Genomic DNA, 21,241 nt, shown 5'->3' with positions numbered 1-21,241 from the left:
AGCCTACCTGAATAATGTAACTCTGGTTTATAATAATCCCACCCTCCTCTGCCTTTTTTGGGGGGGGAGGGGAGGGTAGATTCTCGCACTGCTCCTTGCTTTCTTTGATTTGCAAGTATTGAACTTAGCGATAGATATGCACAACTGCCTTTTTCTGGAAGGAGCCATAACTGTTCAGTGTGTCAGAGACCCAACACTGCTCATAGCTAATGGGGAAATTCCCCTTTTTCTCAAGTGGTAGGGATTTGTGCACTGGGTTAGGTGGACTGGGTATTCTCTCTGTTGTCACCATGAAGAGAGTGAGTGTTGCCAAGAGGTCACAGCAGTGACCTCTGAGAGTCTATTACTGGCTCTGCCACAAACTTGCTGTGTGATCTGGGGCAAGTCCCTGATCTGCTGTGCCTCAGTTTCCCCCTCTGTTATATGGATGAATGAGGATTATTGTGAGGCTCTGAGGTCCCCCACTGGAGGGGGTGGTAGAAGCTCAAATTAGTGTTGAAGTAAGAAACGTAATTAGCAGCTTGAACATTCAGTTCCCCAGAGTTTGGTGCATTCAGGCTCTTTTTCTTCTCTCTAAACAGGGGAAATTGTGCAAGTGTTTCTCCTGCTTGGCCAGAGAACCGGTCCTTTGAGAGCCAGGCTGTGAGGAATGAGTCAGCGAGAATGATGCATCTGCCTTGCAGCAGGGAGCCAACCTCTTCAACATGCAGCCCTGGCAGAATGGACGTCCAAGGCGGCAGAGCTGCAGCTGGCACTCAGTCTGCTCCAGAGACTCTAAGCATACTGGGGACGAGGGGCAGTTTTAGTGACCAGGTAAACACAGAGAAGAAGAGCCCCACAGGACAGATGGAGGGAGCTCCTCGCTCTCCACAGCATCTGCCCTCTTCCCCTGAGGACAGCAAGCGAGCTGCCCCCTGTGCAGTCTGCAGCCACACTCCCCTGTGCCCATCAGCCCTGCCTGCCATGTGCCCCCTTTTTCCCTGCAATAGTCCCAGTGCTCAGAAGCAGCAGGGACTGAACAGATCACCCGACAACAAGCTAGAGCGGCTCAGAGAGAGAATTCGGGAGCAGAAGCAGCGACACCAACGCCTGGCTCAGGAAGCGAAGCAGCCCAGTGCCAGCTACGCCAGGGAACTGCTGCATGTAGGGCCCCTGAAGAGGAAGGTTCGCAAAGTGGCCTTTGCTCCTCCAGCCCCAGTTTACAGAGGTCAGTGCCAGTCTAGTGCCTACTGGGTGCTGCCTGAGAAGAGGCCCTTGCTGTGCTGGCCGGCAGCCTGCAAGGCCCAGCACCTGCTGGAATAGAAGCTTCCCCCTTCCCAGCACTTGTTTCTAGCCCTGGGAATGGGGGTGGGGCCCAGGATGCCAGGCTTTAGAATGGGGATAGTTACCAAAAAGGTCAATTCATGGTGGTGTTTTATATTGCAGTTGTTTTTTCTCTCTCCCTTTGAGCCCTGCACTTTTGGACTCTTGGTAACGAAGGTTTGCAGGCCTCACAGGCACAGGGATCCAAGAAATGGACCAGGAGCAATGACATTAGTGTTATCCGCATTTGTTCAGGATAACTGCATAATTAACCCCCTGGCTTCCATACCATCCCATCCTGTCCGCATCACACCTTCATGTACTCCATTTTATATACCTTCCCCCCGCCCCCTCACCATCTGAAATGGCCACCTGCCCATTAATCCACCTGTGAGCTTTACTTTCCAACATGCCCAAGACTCTATGTAGCTTAGAGTAGTCAGGACTTAAATCAAGAACCTACCACAAAAATGTTTCCTTCTTTCCCCCCACAAAAACAGAATCGTCCTTCCACCAGCTTCACACAGTGGAGGGCCACCACTGACTCATTGGCCCTTGGGTTTCACAGCTTTGCTCGCAGGTAGACATAAGAGAACTTGCTTAGGTAGTTGCCTCTTTTGGGTGGCCTGGTGGATAGAGCACTGGAAAGGGACTCAGAAGACCTGGATTCTATTCCTGGGTGACTGCTTTGCTGGGTGACCTGGAACAAGTCATTTCTCTGCTCCTCAGTTTCCCTGTCTGTAAAATGGGAATAATGATACTGCCTTTCTGTGTGAAGTACTTTAAGATCTGTGGATGATGAGTGCTAGATGTGAGCTAGGTGTTACTAAGAAATAATAGAGGAAGAGTCAGTCCATTTTATTGTTCTTTTGACTTGTCAGCATGGAGGATCCACTCTGCGTTCCCTGTGAATGATATCAATCTTTGTCAGATACACATGGAAAGAGACTCCTGCTGTGCGTGAGAATTGGCAGTACAGCAGCGTGGAGGGGGCATCACAGAGGAGTTAAAACAGAAGCTGTGCGGTTCAGAATGCACCACTGAGGATGTAACGGCTTGTTCAGCAGAACTAGAATGGTTCTGAAAGCAAATTTTAGCAGCAAAGCTGGGATTGGCCTTAGAGGGTTGTACACTGTTAATTGTCACTCTGCTTTGGAGTGATTTAAGATGTCAGGTTTCTGCAAATGAATGATGGCCCAGACTCAGCAGCAAGGATGCTTGTGTGTTTAGATTAGCCTGCCAGCCTGGCTGCTGTTTCAGATGATGGGAAATATTGAGGTTACATCAGAATATAGAAGACAGGCTCAAAGGGAGAGAGAAAAAAAACAACTACAATATAAAACTAAGCATGTCAACCAGTCTTATTCATACACTAATAATGCTTCCCCATTGCTAATGCAACCCAACAATTAATTCAGTTTGGTCAATTATCCCTGTGCACTCTCATAGGATTTAGAGCCCCAGCCCCACTGGCAGTCACTGGTGTTCCCAGAGAGCTTTTCCCAGATATAGCTGTTTACATAGTGGTGCTGTTCAGTGGCCAGCATGAAGTGAAGTGCTGGGTCTCAGTCCAGTTATCTGTAGACAAGTATCAGCATCACAAAAACCAAGCCCTGCAACTGACACCAATTGCCCCCTCTGCTGGGAACATAATCTACACAGGGGCCAAACCCAGGATCTTTACCGAGCCTGCATTAAACAGAATTTAAACCAGTCCAGACTGATATAGTTTAAAACACAGTTTAATCACTTGTTGACAAGACCAAGCGAGATTGAAACTAAGTCGTGAAACCACATTGCCACCCCAGGACCAGGTCAGATATGAGCTGGAATTGGTTTTGATAAGCATGCATCTACTTTTAACTACATGAACACATCGTTATTGGCCAACAGCCATTGTGTGTCTCACTGTAGAGTGACTGTTTTTAATTCTCCATTTGTTTAGGTTTTAGTGCTGTAAAACTGAAGGTTGCTCATTCTTCTGTGGATGAGGAGACTGGAATATCAGAATCTGAAGAAGTGGCCACCACCAGACAAAGTGGGGATTATAAAAACACGAGTCCAGGTTAGTGCAGCTAATAGCACAACGGACTGTTTGCTAAAGGGGATTTTGCATGCATGAGATATCAATTCTGCAAATGAAAATTTGGGCTGAATATGCAAAGAATCTTTCCACTAGTCAGAGGTAATACTCTTCCCAAAGAAACGGGTGGAACCCTCCTTACTTGGGTCATTTAAAATTAGAGTAGCTGAAGAAGAGAGGAAGGATGGTCCAGTGATTAGGGTGCCAGCCTGGAACTCAGATGATGTGGGCTCAATTCTCTGCTCTATCAGAGATTCCTATGTGATGTAGTCGCTCTGTGCCTCAGTTTCCCATCTGTACAACGGACAATAGCACTGCCCTACTTGACAGGAGTGTTGCGAGGATAAATACATAGAGCACTGTGAGGTGCTCACTCTAGTCATGGGGGATGTGGTTGCACATGCTCGCCCTTGGAGCACCCCCTTGCAGCAGTGTGGGGTATTGCCGCTATCTTTTGTGTTTCCTGCCTGCCTTTAACTCCAGGTCTTCTGTGGCGCAGCCCGGTGACCAAGTTACAAAGCTCAAACCCCTTCTGGGGTCTCCCAAACAAGTCCAAATGAATCGGGATAATTCTTCTGCCCCTTTGAGCTACTGAAGTCCTTCCTTGTACTTGCAAAACCTGCATCTCAGGGCTTCCCTGGCAGGAGCCTACCCTGCCCCTGTAGTGCACTGCTTCCATTATCTATCTCTGTCCCCTAGGCCTGGGCTCCTTGCAGCTAGAGAAACCAGTCTCCTGTGCAGTCTCTCCCCTCTCAACTGAACTCCTTCAGTCTACTTACTGTGGCTTAGCTCTGCCTGGCAACCAATTAGCTACTCACCTCCCCAGGTGCAGAGCATGACTAATTGGGTGTATTCACTAGCCTTGCAGGCTAAGGGGTTAAGCCCCATCACAGAGATCATATAAGTACCTTAGATAGATAGATAAAGCAAAAGAAATCTTGGGGGCAGAGGACCCAGCCACAGCCAGGGTGACCTTAGTTCCATCTCTAGAATTCTATAAAAACAGATTCATGGAAAATGGCAGTGAGTGACTGGGTCCCTGCACTGCCACAAAGCCATAGCATGGACCCAGGGCTACGCACAAGACATAGGTTTAGATCAGAGATCTTTCTTTTGTCCTCTGGTCTGGCAGCATGCTCAGAAGCAGGGGGTGCTTTCACCACTCAGGAGGCCTCTCCAGCCAGTTACAGACGGTCATGAATAAGTTCAAAAGGGCTGTCCTTACTCCTTGCCCAAAGGCAGGATGGCCTCAATAATAGGAAGGATGAAAGTGAAGTGATGCCAAAAAAATGCCTGGGAGGGATCAGTGGACAGACTCCTTTTTTCTTCAGGGTGAATTGGTTCGGGCTCCATCTTGCTTTCAACGTTGCAACTTGGTACTACATTAATTCTGAACCATTCTTCTACAAAGCGTGGCACAATAAAACAGTGAAAGGCAGCTAGTTATCGTTACAACCTTAGGAATGCAGGTGGCAATGAAAAGACAGCTTGTGGAAACCTGCCACTAATTTGACTGTCTAAAGCCTATCTATGCTAATTTCACAGTGTTTGGTATATCAGCAAAAGGCGTCATGTTTGCAATTTGATTGCATTTCTAAGCTCAGTCTTTTCTGTCTTTTCCGATGGGTCAAGACCAAAGAGACAGACGCATGACAAGCAGAAGTCAAAGGCACAAGCAAGAACAGAGTTCATCCAAGTGTGCTGTCCCTGAGAAAACACTGAAAGAGAAAGGTAAAGAGGAAAATTATTTGGATTGACACAATGACGGGGATTAAAAGGGTAGAGATGGACAAAGGTGCTTAAGAAAATGTCCAGCTGGCAAAACCTCATGTTGTTTATTTATATTGTACATTATACACATGAAGTCCTGGGAACCACAGTCAAAGATCATGGTCCATTGGCCAAGGCACTCTGTAGATAAGTAACAAAGGCAGTGACATACGGAACTGGTGGCCAAAACAGTCATCTAAGGGCAGGGGTGAAAATTTGGTGGGGGGAGGATGAGATAACAGCAATAAAATAAATTGGCAGAAAAGCAGAAGTCTCAGCTTCAGTGGTCAGTTGATAGGAAAGCCGTGTGGTCTAGTAGATAGACTGGACTCAGGACTGTGCTACTGAGGTGCCATCTTTGGGCTGAGAAGTAAAATATTAGGAGCAGTTCTAGTCTTTTGAAATCCCATGCCAGGGTTTGCAGGGATATTTGTTACACCCGTGGCCAAATTATGACACACACAACTCCATTCTGCTTACCCAAGAGTCCTTCTCTGGTTTCAGTGGGGTATGGTGTGAGTTATTTTCTCTTCTAAACTGTTGTGTTGCCACACTGTTAAAACAGCTGTTCTGCTGCACCCTAGAAGTGGCTGTATTTAAGTGAGGCGTGACATTCTGTCAGGCCTGGTATACACTTCAAAATTAGATTGACCTATCTACGGTGCTCAGAGCTGTGAAAAATGTCACACCCAGAGCCCCGTAGTTAGGTTGACCTAACCCCCAGTGTAAATATGGGTAGGTCTATGGAAGAATTCGGTTGACCTAGCTACTGCCTTGGAATGATTGATCAACTATAGCAGCGGAAAAACCCCCTTCTGTCGACGTAGGAAACATCTGCACTCTGGTGCTAGTGTGGCACAGTTGCAGTATGGACACCCTCACAAGGGTATTTAGAGGTTTAGCTGCAACATGCTTTGAGACCCTTATGCACAAGCTGCTATAGACTTTCAAAGTATTATGATGACAATAAATATAGGCTGGGCTTTCCAAAGGCACCTGGGGAGGCTGAGCACTACATTTTCTTATGCTCCGTTGACAGTCCTGGCCATAGGACAATCCTTGCCATTTTTAGTAATACTTTGCATCCAAAGGGATTTGTGAGTCTTACTTTATTAGGGCTTGTTAAGTGTTTGGTGTCCTTAAATCAAAGGTGCTGTAGAAGTGCAAAGGCCCATCGCCCCTGTTTTACAGGCTGGGAAACCGAGGTACAGAGAAAGTGGATGATTTATCCACTGTCTTGCCGCAAGTCAGTGTTAGAAGTGGGAGTCTTAATAACCACACCACACCTCTCCTCATCGCTATTTCTAAGTACAACATTTTATTGTTGAGATCAAGCCACTTTGCCCATTTAATGCCACCCTTTTGGTTTGGAAACAGCTGCATTCAAACTCGTAGTACTTGATTGTAGTACTGCTGAAAAGGATCTGGGGGTGACAGTGAACCACAAACTGAGTATGAGTCATCAGTGTGATGCAGCTGCAAAAAAAGGGCAAATAGAATGCTGGGGTGTATTCACAGGAGTGTTGTATGTAAGACACGGGAAGTAACTGTCCCGCTCTACTCAGCACTGGTGAAGCCCCAGCTGAAGTTTTGTGTCCAGTTCTGGGCATGACAATTTAGGAAGAATGGGAAGAAATTTGGAAAGAGTCCAGAGGAAAGCAGCAAAAATGATAAAAGCTTTAGAAAACCTGACCTGTGAGGAAACCTATGAGGAAAGGTTAACAAAACTGGGCGTGTTTAAGTCTTAAGAAAAGAAGACTGAGGGGCAACCTGATAACAGTCTTCCCATGTATTATATATATTATAAAGAGGACATTGATCAATTGTTCTCCATGTCTACATAGGGCAGGACAAGAAATAATGGGTTCAATCTGCAGCAAAAGAGATTTAGGTTAGTTAGAACTAGAAGGACAGTTAAGCTCTGAAATAAGTTTCCAAGGGACTCCCCATCATTGCAAGCATTAAAAACAAGCTGGACAAAGCCCTGTCTGGGATGGTTTAGGTTTACTTGGTCCTGCCACAGTTCAGGGGGCTGGAATTGATGACTTCTGGAGGTCTCTTCCAGCCTGACAGTTCTAGGATTCTATGAAACTTTGTAGGAAACAAGCAAGGGGTACTGGATGTGCAGATTATTTAAAGCAGAGGTATTGAACACCATCAAGAGTATAAAGTATGTGACTTCAGAAAAAAAGCAAAAGGACCCCCCATCTAATGCTATGCAGATGAGGTTATGAATGTAGCAGCATAGTGCATTCTGTTATCAAAGTGCTATTTAAAATGCATGAAATATAAAATAATTTTCTTCTTCCTCGGTTTTTTGTTTTAATGGATTGCTTGAAAAATGGCTTGATCTTCCTCAGAGACTGGGTCATAATAAGACCATTCTATATGAAACATTCATCAATGTAACTGCTAGTGTCAGGATGTCTTTATTGGCCATTAGTTTCTGTCAGTGAAGAAGCCAGGGCAGGGCTAAGAAGAGATGAATGAGGGGTCAGGAGTCAGAGGCAAAGTACTTGGGAATTTGATGAATTATAAATTTGCTGTAGTTAACAAAAAGTTAAGTCGCAATGGCTATAAAATATTCATCTGTTCATAGAAAGCAAAAAAAATTGCAGAATATTTAAATTAAGATGGTTTCCCTCTGGGCAGGCATGTTCATCGGGGATTTAATCTGTTCTCAAATTTTGACACAAGTTTTTGTAGTTATTAAAAATTGTGCGGATTAAACAAAATAAAGATTTAATTGAAATTAGACAGCCCTGGGGGAGGGAAAAGTGCTTAGAGCCTTTTTTAGTTTTTGTCTGTTGCATTTAGAGAAACTCTAACAGATATTTAAGTTCTAAAACTGCATACTAACAACCACCACCTGCATTTCTATTATGGCTAAACTATACAGAGAAATAGGCCAGAAAGTTGATTCATTCAAAATATCGATGAGTCTCAACCCCCTGGCTGTTGCTAGAGTTTGCAGGTACCACTTTGGGTGGTCAGGTCAGTAACTGGATTGGAGCCGTCCAGAGTAACTACAGGATGCTGCAGGAAGTGATGTCAGTCATTCCGTGGGTTGTGCTCTTCCTGTCTCCCTAGCTCCATGGACTGCGACATTGTGCTGAATGTCATGTTAGTTAAGCAGATTTGTTTTCTCACATGACCTAATTGTCTAGCAAAGATGAGCCCAGGAGTTAGCGGTGAACCCGATGCCGCAGAATGGCGCTAGGGGTTGCAGTGTGTATGTTGCAGATACAGGGCCAGAAGTTCAGCTGGTGTAGATGGGCGTAGCTCCATTGAAATCAATAGAGCTGTGCCCAGTTATGCTGGCCCAGTATCTTGCAGTTGACATTTGAACAGGAGAGCTGAATATCCTAGTATAAACCCTTAACCAGCCAATCTCCCAAAAGGTCGCTTTAATAACAGGCCAGATTTGTTTAGTGGAATTTATAAAGGCAGCTAGGATCCTCCTGCTTCCCACTGAAAGCTAGTGGGAGTTAGAGCCTAACTCCCTTAGGGAATGTCTACACATGGGGCAGGGATGTGATTCCCAGCTCGAGGAGAAATACTCACTGTAGCTGCGGCAGCACAAGGGGCTAGCCGCCCCAAGTACACGCCTCTGGTGTCAAATGTACCCAGGGTGGCTAGCCTCTCTCCCTGCTTGCTCCATTGCAGCTGTCCTCTACTTTTAATACACTAACTCGGTCAGAGCTGGTGGGAGCAGTTCTCCTCCAGCCGGGAATCACATCCCAGCTCAAAGCACACATGGATCCATGGATGCTTTAGCTTTTTGCAACTTGGCACCCATCTGCATTTCTAGTTGTAAATCTGGCCCAGTGTCTATTTCACCTTAACAGAATTGTCCCTTTCAAACCTCTTCATAACCTTGTTAAAAACCTTTGTCCACGGAAAACTTCAGGGGGTTTTGGCATGTGGAAAAAATATGTCTGTTTAGCCAGCTTCACACTCTGCTGATGAGGTGTTTGGTATAAATACATAATTATACCAGTGGGAGTATTGGCATCCCATGAATATAATCTGAAATTATGAAGTAAAACTTTGATAAATGTTGTATATTATGTGACACCATGTATTAAGGAAGAATTATTCATTTGTGCCTCATGCTGTATCATTTATTTTTGCATTATACACTGCCTCTCATGCTGTATGGCTCATTGATTCTTCTATACTGTATCCTGCTGATCCCTACCTGTTTAAAAATAAATCAGTTTATTCTAGTGAGGTTGAAATAATCAAAAATAAAATTATGTTCCCATTAAAACACCTATGGTTCCCACCTCTGAGGTATAAAAAATGGGGCATCTGGGATGATCCTAAGAACTTACAACTAGACAGCTGGAAGCATCTACTGAGCACCCTTACAAATTTCCCCAGACAGCTGCCCCCCAAAAAAGCACCCACTCAGGGAAAGCCAGGACAGGTGGCCACGCTGTTAACCTCCCCAACACCTTCTACAGCCCATTGTGTCCAAGCCCTTGCTGCACCTGTCAATAGATATGGCTTGGGAAACTCACAAGCTTTTCTTTATCTAGTATCCTCAAGAATTCAGGGAGTCTCAAGTTTCAGCAAAATGCTTTTAACAGTCACAGGAACATGATGAAAAAAATAGGATTCAATCTTGTATCTGGAGAACAGCTCAACTCTGTCAGTCCCCAGGTCTCTCTCTAGCCCACTTCCTCTTACGTGCCTGCAGGCTTCACAAGATGGCACTAGGCCACACTGGAAATGGACCCTAATAGGGAGTGTAGGTCTAAAATTTGAGAGGCCTTACATTTTTTTATAGCCTGATGAACTTCAAAATGTTGATGAAAAATTTTGACTAGCTCTAACTGGAACCTGTTATCCCTCCCACCCCCTCTACACACACCAGCATCCCCAGTGCGATCCCTTTAACTTTCTCATAAGTCAGTTTCAAGTCCCCCCCCCTCCTTTTTATTAAAGGAAGAAAACCCACATCTGTGTTTGGTTTTCCAGGATCCAAACTGATTGGTGCTTCTGCATGGCGAGAAGGTCAGAAGCTGGTGAAAAAGTTGCTTGGTCCATCTCCTAAATTTACAAAGCTGGGGAGCACATCTGAAGAGCAGAACCCTAAAAATGACTCTGGTAAAGTTACCTGTAACTTCTGGGTTGTAAGGAGAAGGGGAGAGATCCTGGTCTTTTATTTTGGTAAAGAAAAAAAATAGTGGCTGAACACCCCTTTAGAAACTGTTTCTTCAAGGTTATTATGAGTGTCTGAGGTTAAAAAATGGTTACAACTCCCCAGTTCTCCACTAAACAACCCCGTGGAACAGTTACAATATCACCTGTTGGTAGTTAGCTGGCACAATGACTCCACAGTGGTTGCGGAGATGTGGCCAGTTGATGGTGTCATTGTGTTTGACCCAAGACCTTAGATGGAGTTCTTATCTAAAGGGCCTTTTGATAAGGTGTCTGCAACTGCTCTTGCGTATTAAATTGTTTTTACATGGAAAGTCCATAATCCACAGATCATTCATATAGCTGAGCACTGCAATGTCAAAAAGAGCCCTCTCCTACAGCGATTTTCAACCTGTGCTGAGGTTTTACTGCTAAGTAACAAGCCCCAGCAAAGCCAGAGTTATAAATGCAAACATAGACTGTTAGCAAAAAGTACGCTTTGTGACTGACATGTTTGATACAGAAAAAGATACATCCCCAAAGTAATAAACTAACTGTTGCTTTAAAATGTTTTTGCAGAATCTGGTAAAGATTTTTTAGCAACCCCACAAATGGAACAAAGATCTAGAGAAAATGGTGTTCCTGCTAGAAGTGATCACATGCTGAACAGCCCTCCTCATAAAACCTGTCAGACTACACCCGGCAGTTCCATTGAAATTGCCAGCAATGCACTGACCAGAGATGCAAAGCAAATACTAAGGGATCTACATTTGCAAAACCAATCTTGTGAGGAATACAGAAGGACAAAGCCACAGAAAGATACCACAACAGGAAAGGCAGAAGATTCAAAGCCATATCCAGAAACCGATCCTCCTTCAAGTGAAATCAGCAGCATCACTCGCTCTGATTACAGCAGAGACAAGACCAGGTCCTCCTTAATGAAAGCTGGAATAGAGCTAAGAAATTGTCATGGAGGAAAAAGTGCATCTCTTCCAAGAAGTAAGGGCTCAAACAGCCCAGGACAGAAAGTGTCTGAGAAGGAAAGTATTAAGAAGAGGGTAAACGTAGGGAAAGCCCACGCCTACAGCCCAGAAGAAGTGCATGAATTTATGCACAGAAAGGTTGAGGAAAGAAAGAAGAAAACCTTAGAAGAGAAAAAGTCTTTAAAGCAGGCCAGAGAAACAAGAGCTCAGAGATTGCAAGAGTTATATAGGAAACAGAAGGAAGCTTTTGCAAAGAAATCATGTTCTGGGGTGGCACAGGCTTTAAACAGGGGATCTGTTCCTGCAACACAAGGTTCTCAGTATAAACTTGCCCAAGTAAGTACATAAAAGAAGATCAATGAACAAGGATGGTGATAGAGTGAAAAAAAAATGAAATCCTGCTCCGCTGTACTGTGTTTGGAGGCAATTTTAAGTGTTTATATAAATTGAGTCATATCTGGGCAAATATAGGAATTCAGGTTCTAATGACGATGATCGCTGCATGGGTTATCGATGGTGCTGGAACCCTTGATCTTTAGGTGCAAAAGCATAAGCTTCCACTACTGTACTTGAGCTGAAAGAGTAGCTTAATTACTTGGCCTCTGCAGTAGACTCTTATCTGATTATGTAGGCCAGCTATTAGAGGGGGTGAAGACCAAGCAGTATTTTATTGTTCCACAGTTATTTAGCAATTACATTAATTGTTATTCTTTCCTTTCAGGAACAGACAATGAAAAGGAGCCTGGAAAGGAATTTTATGGAGTGGGTGCATAAAACGTCATGTGCTTTATTGAGAAATGAGGAGCAGGGAAGCAGGTATTAAATAAGCCATCGAGATACAAAAGTGCATCTCTTAAGCCCTTTCTCTAGCATGTCCTGGAGATTTGTCATAAGTGGTCTGTTTTAAACTGTAATGAATAAGGTCACTGGTTACTCGGCAACAAGAAAGGACTTCGAGGCTGACGTACCAGGTACTGTCAGTTCCCATATTAAAATCTTCCTCATCACATCTAGTGCAAGCGCAGTGGTTGAAGCAGGGCACTGGGAGCCAGGAGTCCTGGGTTTCATGATCTGAAACTAACTTAATGTGTCTGTGGGAGAAAATGACCTTATCTCTGTGCCTCAGTTTACCAGCCTGTCAAAGGATGATAGTGATACTTCACAGGGATGTCGTGAGGCCTGACTAATTATTGCTTGTAAAGCATTGTGAGATCTTCCCCAGAAAAGCCCTGGTGTGATTTGTTTTGCTGGTAGGTTTGGCCTTAATCTCTGTTATAAGAATATTTCATTTCAAATTAGAGTTTTGTAGAAAAAACCAAACCCAGTGCAACCATGATGGTACTTTGCCCAGTGCATGGGTTGGTTCGAATAATTAGTGACTGGGTTATAAACACAGCATGAGAATTTCATTCAGACTAAGTATAGGCCAATATTTCAGCCTGGTTTTATGCTTCATATTATTAAAGACTTTAATACTACAGCATTTACTAGACAAGCCTCTGAAGCTCTGTCCTAGATGTTAGCACATCACTCTCAGGGCAGGCTCTAGCAATTTCGGCGCCCAAAGCACGGCGGCACGCCGCAGGGAGTGCTCTGCCGCTCGCCGGTCCCGTGGCTCCGGTGGACCTCCCACAGGCGTTTCTGCAGAGGGTCTGATGGTCCCGTGCTTCAGTGGAGCTGCCGCAGGCATGTCTGTGGGAGGTCCACCGGAGCCACGGGACCAGTGGACCGTCCGCAGAAACACACCTGCGGCAGGTCTACCAAAGCCACGGGACCAGCACCCGAGCTGGTCCACCGGAGCTGCCTGCCGCCCTCCTGGCAACTGGCAGAGCGCCCCCCGCGGTGTGCTGCCCCAAGCACGCGCTTGGCGCGCTGTGGCCTGGAGCCGGCCCTGCTCACTCTACATCTTCAGTCCTGAATTTGTCAAGCATTTTCTAATCTATAAACACCAATCTCTCTCTCGCTCGCTTTCTGTCTCACGAGCTGCCTTATTCTGTGTCTGGTCTCTTTGTCTGGACACTGTCTGGTCTCCTCTAAAAATCAGCCTGATTCTGTTACTGTATCTTACTTCCTGAACTGATGTGGGTCCCCCTTTGTATTTAAACAGTGACTTACATCCAAAGACAACTCAGCCACCTAAAGCAACAGAGACATTTGATTTTCCTTCTTCACTGGCATCTGAAAGTGGGTTCCTCAGCCCTTTGAACCTTAAAGACTTGGCAGTCAGCCCTCCTACAGCTCAGTACTTGCCTCCCCAGAGCTTTTTCCTTCCACTGAAAACTGCAAAATCTGACCTCAAGGCCTCAGCTTCTGAGGACACTTCCAGCCCCCCTCCGTACAGAAATACACAGGATAGAGTGAAGGCCATTCACTCCCTAGCCAGGGAGCTTGGTGAGCGGATTGAGATGGCAACTGAAAGACTGAGGGGAACAAGCAGGCTACAAGACTCTAACGACAATGGAGAAGAGGAACATCTACCTTTAGAACCTCCCAATTGGTCTTCTCTACGGTCAAAGCCCAAGACACCTAAAAGTGAGGGAAACAGGACCATGAACATACAAACACTCCTGGGTGTTCAGAGTCCTAATGGCGTATGGATTTCGTTAGACCATGCACAGGATAGCACTCTCGACTTGGGTAGCCCCAAAGGAGCAGAAGCCCAGAAAAGGAAGGAGTGGATACAGTCTGACACAGCCGCTGTTGGTGAGGAGTTACCGTGGAGTTCCAATTTGGTGATGCATGGGAAAGCCCTGAAAGATGTATGGAAAGGTAGAGCATGGTGACACAAGATGCAACGGGGTGACCGACATTAACATTGCAGGAGGTTTTCAAATGCATGAAACAGGAGTGAGTCACTCAGCTCCCATTGACTTTCCCTGGCCCCTTTTGCCTTTGAAAATCACCCCTGTAGAAAACAGCAGAAACTGGCTAGACTTTAGGGCAATGTTCTGTTTGTACCAGGATGAAGTGAACATTTTACCATATTTAGTAGAGGCTGGGGCAGTCTGGATCACCAGCTCTGAACTCTTCAGACTCTGGGGAAGTTCTTCTCAGATCAGATCATCCCAGCTTGGGCCTAGCTCTCACGTTATGTTATTTGTTTGCATAGCTATAGGCTTAGCACTGATAATCCTCCCAGTGGAGTCCAAGGGGAGGGAGATGTCTGGCCACCAGGTGCTTGGAGTGCTCCAATACACCAAAATAAAGACCACTCCTACCCTGCTGACAGAGAGGAGGGTTGGGTGCATAAGGAATTCCAGAGATGGGGATAAAATTACGTTTCCCAACCTATCCATCAGGTGCTCTTCTTGTGCACATTGAGGAAGTTGTGAGACTGGATTGAGAAGAAGTTCACTGTTTGGAAAACTGGGATAAGGTTCTAACAGATTAATTCTCCTCTCTTTGCATGTCTGAAGCTACAGACCTGGGTTCTATTTCTGGCTCTGCCACTGGCCTGTGACACCATACCCCCACCTCATGCCTCAGTTTCCCCATTTGTACAATGAGAATAATATTGCCAACTCACCTTCCTGAAGTACTTGGAGATCTTTGAATCAGGAGAGCTATACAAGAGCTAAGTGCTTGTACTTAAGTAGGGAGAGAAGAACAGCTGCCAAAACTGGGACCCTTTCATTCCTGTGAAGAGTGTATTATTAAAAACCTTCATTTATCTTTTTTCAAAGGTTTTACCATGAAGAAGGAATCTGACATGGAAACGTGCCTATTGCGAGGAAAGCCAATATCCAGCATAGCCTCTCCATCTCCCAGATTCCTCACTAGAAGGTAAACGAATCTGGTTATGTTATTCTTTGCTAAATGCTTTGCCCACACATACGGTTAAAGTAAATGGCACCAATTCAGGAAGGAGTACGAGTGCTCTTTATTCCTTAGTCAGAGAACTGCCAAGTAGGCTGATTTTGACACAAGATATACAGAAATAGTGAGCCCCCAATTTGTACAGATCAGGCAGATCAACAGGAAAATGTTGACAACAGCCTTTTCAAGAGATGGCCCTAATCCACAAAGTTTGAATCTTGAGAAAAACTTCCCTGGAGTTTAGGGGGCATTGGGATCTGGGTTTCTCAATCTCTCTCCCCACCCCCACATCTTTTTCTGAAATGGCAACAATATTATCCCAATGCTCTGCGAGGTTTTTAGCTGTCCTGGAGAATGGAAAGGATTAGAGACCAGAAACTCAAAGCAGAACTCAGCTGTAGAGTTTGCCTGAATCCTATCAAGCCTGGGTTTGTGCAGAACTCAGCCCAGGAGTTAGGTTTGTACCACAAGGGTCTGTCTGCAGTTGGCTGAGGGGATGAGTCTCAGCTTTCATGCTAGCTCCCATCGAGCTAGCATGCTGAAAATAGAACGCCACAGCTGTGGGATGGGCTAGCTGCCCCAAGATCTTATATGAGGGTCTCTAGAGAATCACAGAAATGTAGGGCTAGACAGAAGCCCCAAGAGGCCATGGAGTCCATCCCTCCCACTGAGGCAGGATTAAGAATACCTAGATCATCCCTAGAAGGTGTTTCTCCAACCCATATTTAAAGACCTCCCATGACAGGGATTCCACAGCCTCCCTAAGGGTATTTCTACACTGAAGTTAGCTACCCACAGCTGGGCACGTGCCAGCTGACTTGGGCTAAGGGGCTGTTCCATTGCATCGTGGACATTTGGGCTGAGGGAGCCCAACTTCAGCCTGAGTTCTGGGACTTGGGGTATGGAACAGCTTCCGTATGAGGAGAGATGAATAAAACTGGGACTTTTCAGCTTGGAGAAGAAACAACTAAGAGGGGGATATGGTTGAGGTCTATAAAGTCATGACTGGTGTGGAGAAAGTAAATAAGAGAGTGTTATTTACTCCTTCTCATAACACAAGAACTAGGGGGCACCAAATAAAGTCAATAGGCAGCAGGTTTAAAACAAACAAAAGCAAGTATTTCTTGACAACGCACAGTCAATCTGTGGAACTCCTTGCCAGAGGATGTTGTGAAGGCCAAGACTATAACAGGGATCAAAAAAGAACTAGATATATTCATGGAGGATAGGTCCATCAATGGCTATTGGCAGGGATGGTGTCCCTAGCCTCTGTTTCCCAGAAGCTGGGAATGAGCGACAGGGGTTGGATCACTTCATGATTCCCTGTTCTGTTCATTCCCTCTAAGGCACCTGGCATTGGCCACTGTTGGAAGACAGGATACTGGGCTAGAAGGACCTTTGGTCTGACCCAGTAGGGCTGTTCTAATGTTCTTATGTTCTCTTCCACCTTTCAGGGTCTAGAGCCTGGGCTCCAGCCCGAGCCCAAACCTCTACACCTCAGTTAAACAGCCCCTGAGCCCGAGCTCCATGAGCCCAAGTCAACTAGCATGGGCCAGCTGCAGGTTTTTAATTGCAGGGGAGACATACCTAAAGTGACTTTTTCCAGTGCTTAACTATCCTCAGATTTAGAAAGTTTTTCCTAATATCTAATTTATATCTCCTTTGTTGCAAACTAAGCCAATTACCTCTTGACCTCCCCTCTGTGGACATGGAGAACAATTGATCACTGTATGTTCTGTAGCTAATACTAACTCTTCCGGATCAGGTGAATGAAAATCAGGCCAGAGAGAGCCTCCCTTATATACTAGCACGTCAGGCTACTTAGAAAGTGGTGGGTCCAATCTTGCAGGGTGCTTAGCACCTTTGTGTCTCATTGATTTCAATGGAGTTAGAGCACCCAACACCTTCCAGAAGGTATTAAAGGATTTGGCCCCACAAGACTATGATCTTCCCAGTACAATTCAATGATTACCCACTAGAGAGAGCCATTAATCTATTGAACCCTTCAGAGAGACTTTTCTCTGTTTGCTTTTCTACTCTCTTAGGTGTTAAAAAGCATTGTGTGCCAGGTTGTCTAAATTAAATTAGAGAAGGAAGATCCGTTGTTTCCGGGCCAACCTCTGAAGAGAGACAAGACTTTGTGTTCTCGGAGGCCTCACTGTTCAGATCAGACACTTCCCATGTGTACTTCACAGAAATGTGTCAGCTCTTTACGCAGTTGAATGGTGCAGATGGAGGGCCCTATGGTGTTAAGAAGCCGGCTTCCTTGGGGGACTATTTGTGGCTTTTCTCCCCAGCATATTTCTTTACATTTGCTTTTGAGCCACATACAAAACACTTTGATTACATGATTGACTTTCATAAACTTGCAGAGGCACCAAAATTCCAGAGTGCAGATTAGGGCAACTAAAATGATTAGGGGTTTGGAACGGGTCCCATAGAAGGAGAGATTAAAGAGGCTAGGACTTTTCAGCTTGGAAAAGAGGAGACTAAGGGGCGATATGATAGAGGTCTATAAAATCATGAGTGGTGTGGAGAAAGTGAAGAAGGAAAAGTTATTTACTTGTTCCCATAATATAAGAACTTGGGTCCACCAAGTGAAATTAATGGGCAGCAGGTTTAAAACAAATAAAAGGAAGTTCTTCTTCACGCAGCACACAGTCAACTTGTGGAACTCCCTGCCTGAGGAGGTTGTGAAGGCTGGGACTATAACCGCATTTAAAAGAGAACTGGATAAATTCATGGAGGTTAAGTCAATTAATGGTTATTAGCCAAGATGGGTAAGGAATGGTGTCCCTAGCCTCTATTTGTCAGAGGGTGGAGATGGATGGCAGGAGAGAGATCACTTGATCATTATCTGTTAGGTTCACTCCTTCTGGGGCACCTGGCATTGGCCACTGTCAGTAGATAGGATACTGGGCTGGATGGACCTTTGGTCTGACCCAGTACAGCCGTTCTTATGTTCTGCTCTTCTCCCAGCGTAGCTAGTTATCGCAGCGCACTTTGTAGTGGGGAGCACACATCAGACCCGAACTTGCAGCCCGTGGTCCTGATCCTGAGAGGTAATGAGCACCCACAACTTCCCAGCTCCTCTTATGTGCAGTGCCGGGCTTACAATGGTGCCAGACCCAGGCTCAAAAGTGGCTCGGACCGGGCCTGCTCCACTTGTGCTGCACCCGGATCAGTGCAAGTGAAGCAAGGGAAGGGGCACGCTGGCAGCTCTGGGCCGGGTGGGCCAGTGTGCGTCTGGCGACGGCCAGTTTGCAAACAGTGCCCTCGCACTGGGCGGAGCGGGGCCGCCCCCGCCATGCCATGCCCCATTCCCCTGGCTGGCCCCTCGCTCCGGGGACTGACCCCTCATGCCATATTCCATTGCCCCCCTGGGGTCCACAAATATGTTTGGCGTTGGGCCCACAAAAGATTAATCCAGCCCTGCTCGTGTGTGCATAACACCAGCTAAAACCAGTGGGAATTTTGCAGGCAAAAGGGAGATTCATTGTTTAAAAATCCCTCATCAGAAACCCCTGAAAATACTAAGCCCAACTGTCGGAGTTACAGTCCTAACCTTAACTCACCTTTTCCTAGGTTTAGGAAAATTTTAATGCCAGGCTGAATGTTAAGGTCTAGAGTACATCCATGTCAGGCGCTGATGGATCTCTGCTTATTGACCAGTCTCTGTACTCTTAAGCCGAGCTTCTGTTTGGTAGGTACAGAAGAACGAATGCTAAAAGCTCTGGAGTTGAAATTAACAGTGGGCCCAGTCCTGTGAGGTGCTGAGCGCTCTCAACTCCAAATGATTGGGGTGGGATTTTTCCAGTGCCTTACGGGGCTAAATGTCCAACTCCCATTGAAATCCCAGCCTCGATCACCTGGCAGGATTGGAGCCAATGGGTCTTCCTGATCCAGGCAAAACTCCTACTCATGTTAAATAATTGTGTCAAGTGTCATGAACCATTGATTTCCTCATGGTGATTCCTACTGGAATGTAGAATGATCTCTGAAGGGGAGGGGAAGGGAATGAGGGCATTAAAAACCATCCTGAACAACGTACTATGACTTGTACTCTTGTGCCAAGCACCAGAGCCATACATTATTTACCACACATCATACTTACTTCTATAAATTAACTTCTGTCTAAAGACATTTTTACGGTGTTATTTATCCCAAAGATGTTTAGAAAAGTAATAGGCAGATCTTCCTTCCCTCACCCCCTCCTCTTCCACAGAACACACAGTGGTATAACATATGGTATTGACAGAAGTAGACTAAATTGATTATCTTTATGAGTACCTAGTTAAATCTCTACTGATCTCCTTTTTGCAGAGGATTAGAGTGGTTTAGCCAATTGGATACTATAGATTCATTTACAGTAATTGTTTTCACTCACTTTACTCTTGAAGTTTGGGAGAGTGGGGGAAGAGAGAAATTGTGATTACTGTAGATTTAGCTTTGAGTGCATATGTGTGCACACACATTTGTGTGTGTGTGTGTATTATAACACGCACAAACACACACACAAGTTTAATTAAAGAAGGAGTGTGGCTGAGAATGGCAATTTCGGAAGCTACGCTATGAACATTTTTAATAACGTTGATTAAATTAATGTGGACTTAAATTTTCCCCATCATCTTTACATTCAGTGCAGGTTTAATGCAGGTGGTGGTACACAGAAAACTCCTGGCTTGTAGAATGTATTCTATAGAGTGAGAGCTATTTGTATAAAGGCACTTCATTGTGTTATCAGTAAGGCCCTACCAAATTCATGGTTCTTTTTGATCAATTTCACGGTCACAGGATTTTTGAAATAGTAAATTTCATGATTGCAGCTCTTTATATCTGAAATTTCATGGTGTTCTAATGGTAGGAGTCCTGACCCAAAAAGGAGTTGTGGGAGATCCCAAGGTTATTGTAGGGGGGCTTGCGGTACTGCCACCTTTACTTCTGTGCTGCTGCATGGCACTGGCTTCAGAGCTGGGCAGCCGGAGAGCGGCAGCTGCTGGCCGGGAGCCCAGCTCTGAAGGCAGAGCCACCACCAGCAGCAGCGCAGAAGTAAGGGTGACATGGTCTGGTATTGCCACTCTTACTTCTGCACTGCTGCTGGCGGGGCGCTGCCTTCAGAGCTGGGTGCCCGGCTAACAGCCACCGCTCTCCAGCCACCCAGCTCTGAAGATAGTGCCCCACCAGCAGCAGTGGCAATAAGCCCCACCAGCAGTAAGAGTGGCAATACTGAGACCTCCCTACAATAACTCTGTGACCCCTGCAACTCCCTTTGGGGATAGGATCCCCAATTCGAGAAACGCTGGTCTCCCCTGTGAACTCTGTATAGTCTAGGGTAAAAGCACACAAAAGACCAGATTTCACATAGAGAAACCAGATTTCGTGGTCCGTGACGCGTTTTTCATGGCTATGCATTTGGCAGGGCCCTAGTCATCAGTGTAGACTTAACTCCTCAATCCCCACAGGACAGAGCACTAACAAATATACCCCTGGACTGGCCAGGGATGGACTTGGAGACCTAACTCTTAAAGGGAGAGGGATAGCTCAGTGGTTTGAGCATTGGCCTGCTAAACCCAGGGTTATGAGTTGAATCTTTGAGGGGGTCACTTAGGGATCTGGGGTAAAAATCTGTCAGGGGATTGGTTCTCCTCTGAGAAGGGGGTTGGACTAGATGACCTCCTGAGGTGCCTTCCAACCGTGATATTCTATGACTCTTATCCTTAACTTGCAGTTCCCAGGAAAAGGGAAGGAGTTTGCAGGGATCCTTGAACTGGAGGGAGGATCAGAGCTCCAAGTGCAGATTCAGCATTGCCTGAGGAAGTCAGCTTTTGCTTTTCCCATTCTTGACATGTTCCTTCTCCTTACTGGGGGAAGGAGGAGGTGCAGCATAAGACTAAGGGCCATATCCTGCCCTGCGTTCTTCATTGGACTTCGAAACCACCAATATGATGGGCAGGGCCGGAGCTACCATTTAGGCAGCCTAGGCAATCGCCTAGGGTGCCAGAATTATTAAGGGGGCGGCATTTTGCCGGGGACGTGGCAGGCGGCTCTGGTGGAGCTGCCGCAGTCATGCCTGTGGATGGTCGGCTGCTTCCGCGGGTCCGGTGGACCTCCCACAGGCATGCCTGCGGCAGCTCCACCA

General features: G+C 45.8%; 1 protein-coding gene across 1 annotated transcript in view; it reads left to right on the top strand.

Annotated features, from left to right (window-relative positions):
- Positions 1–21,241, top strand: part of CCDC187 (coiled-coil domain containing 187) — an 84,303-nt gene that overhangs the window by 6,946 nt on the left and 56,116 nt on the right. The window contains exons 6-13 of the mRNA XM_050926954.1: positions 582–1,207; positions 3,248–3,367; positions 5,018–5,116; positions 10,109–10,270; positions 10,883–11,622; positions 12,008–12,102; positions 13,394–14,055; positions 14,970–15,069. Coding sequence (XP_050782911.1) covers positions 582–1,207; positions 3,248–3,367; positions 5,018–5,116; positions 10,109–10,270; positions 10,883–11,622; positions 12,008–12,102; positions 13,394–14,055; positions 14,970–15,069 — 2,604 coding nt within the window. The remainder of the gene's footprint in view (positions 1–581; positions 1,208–3,247; positions 3,368–5,017; positions 5,117–10,108; positions 10,271–10,882; positions 11,623–12,007; positions 12,103–13,393; positions 14,056–14,969; positions 15,070–21,241) is intronic.

Source organism: Gopherus flavomarginatus, chromosome 17 (genome assembly GCF_025201925.1).
Source record: "Gopherus flavomarginatus isolate rGopFla2 chromosome 17, rGopFla2.mat.asm, whole genome shotgun sequence".
Taxonomy (NCBI): Eukaryota; Metazoa; Chordata; order Testudines; family Testudinidae; genus Gopherus; species Gopherus flavomarginatus.
This window is presented reverse-complemented; position numbering and strand designations above follow the sequence as displayed.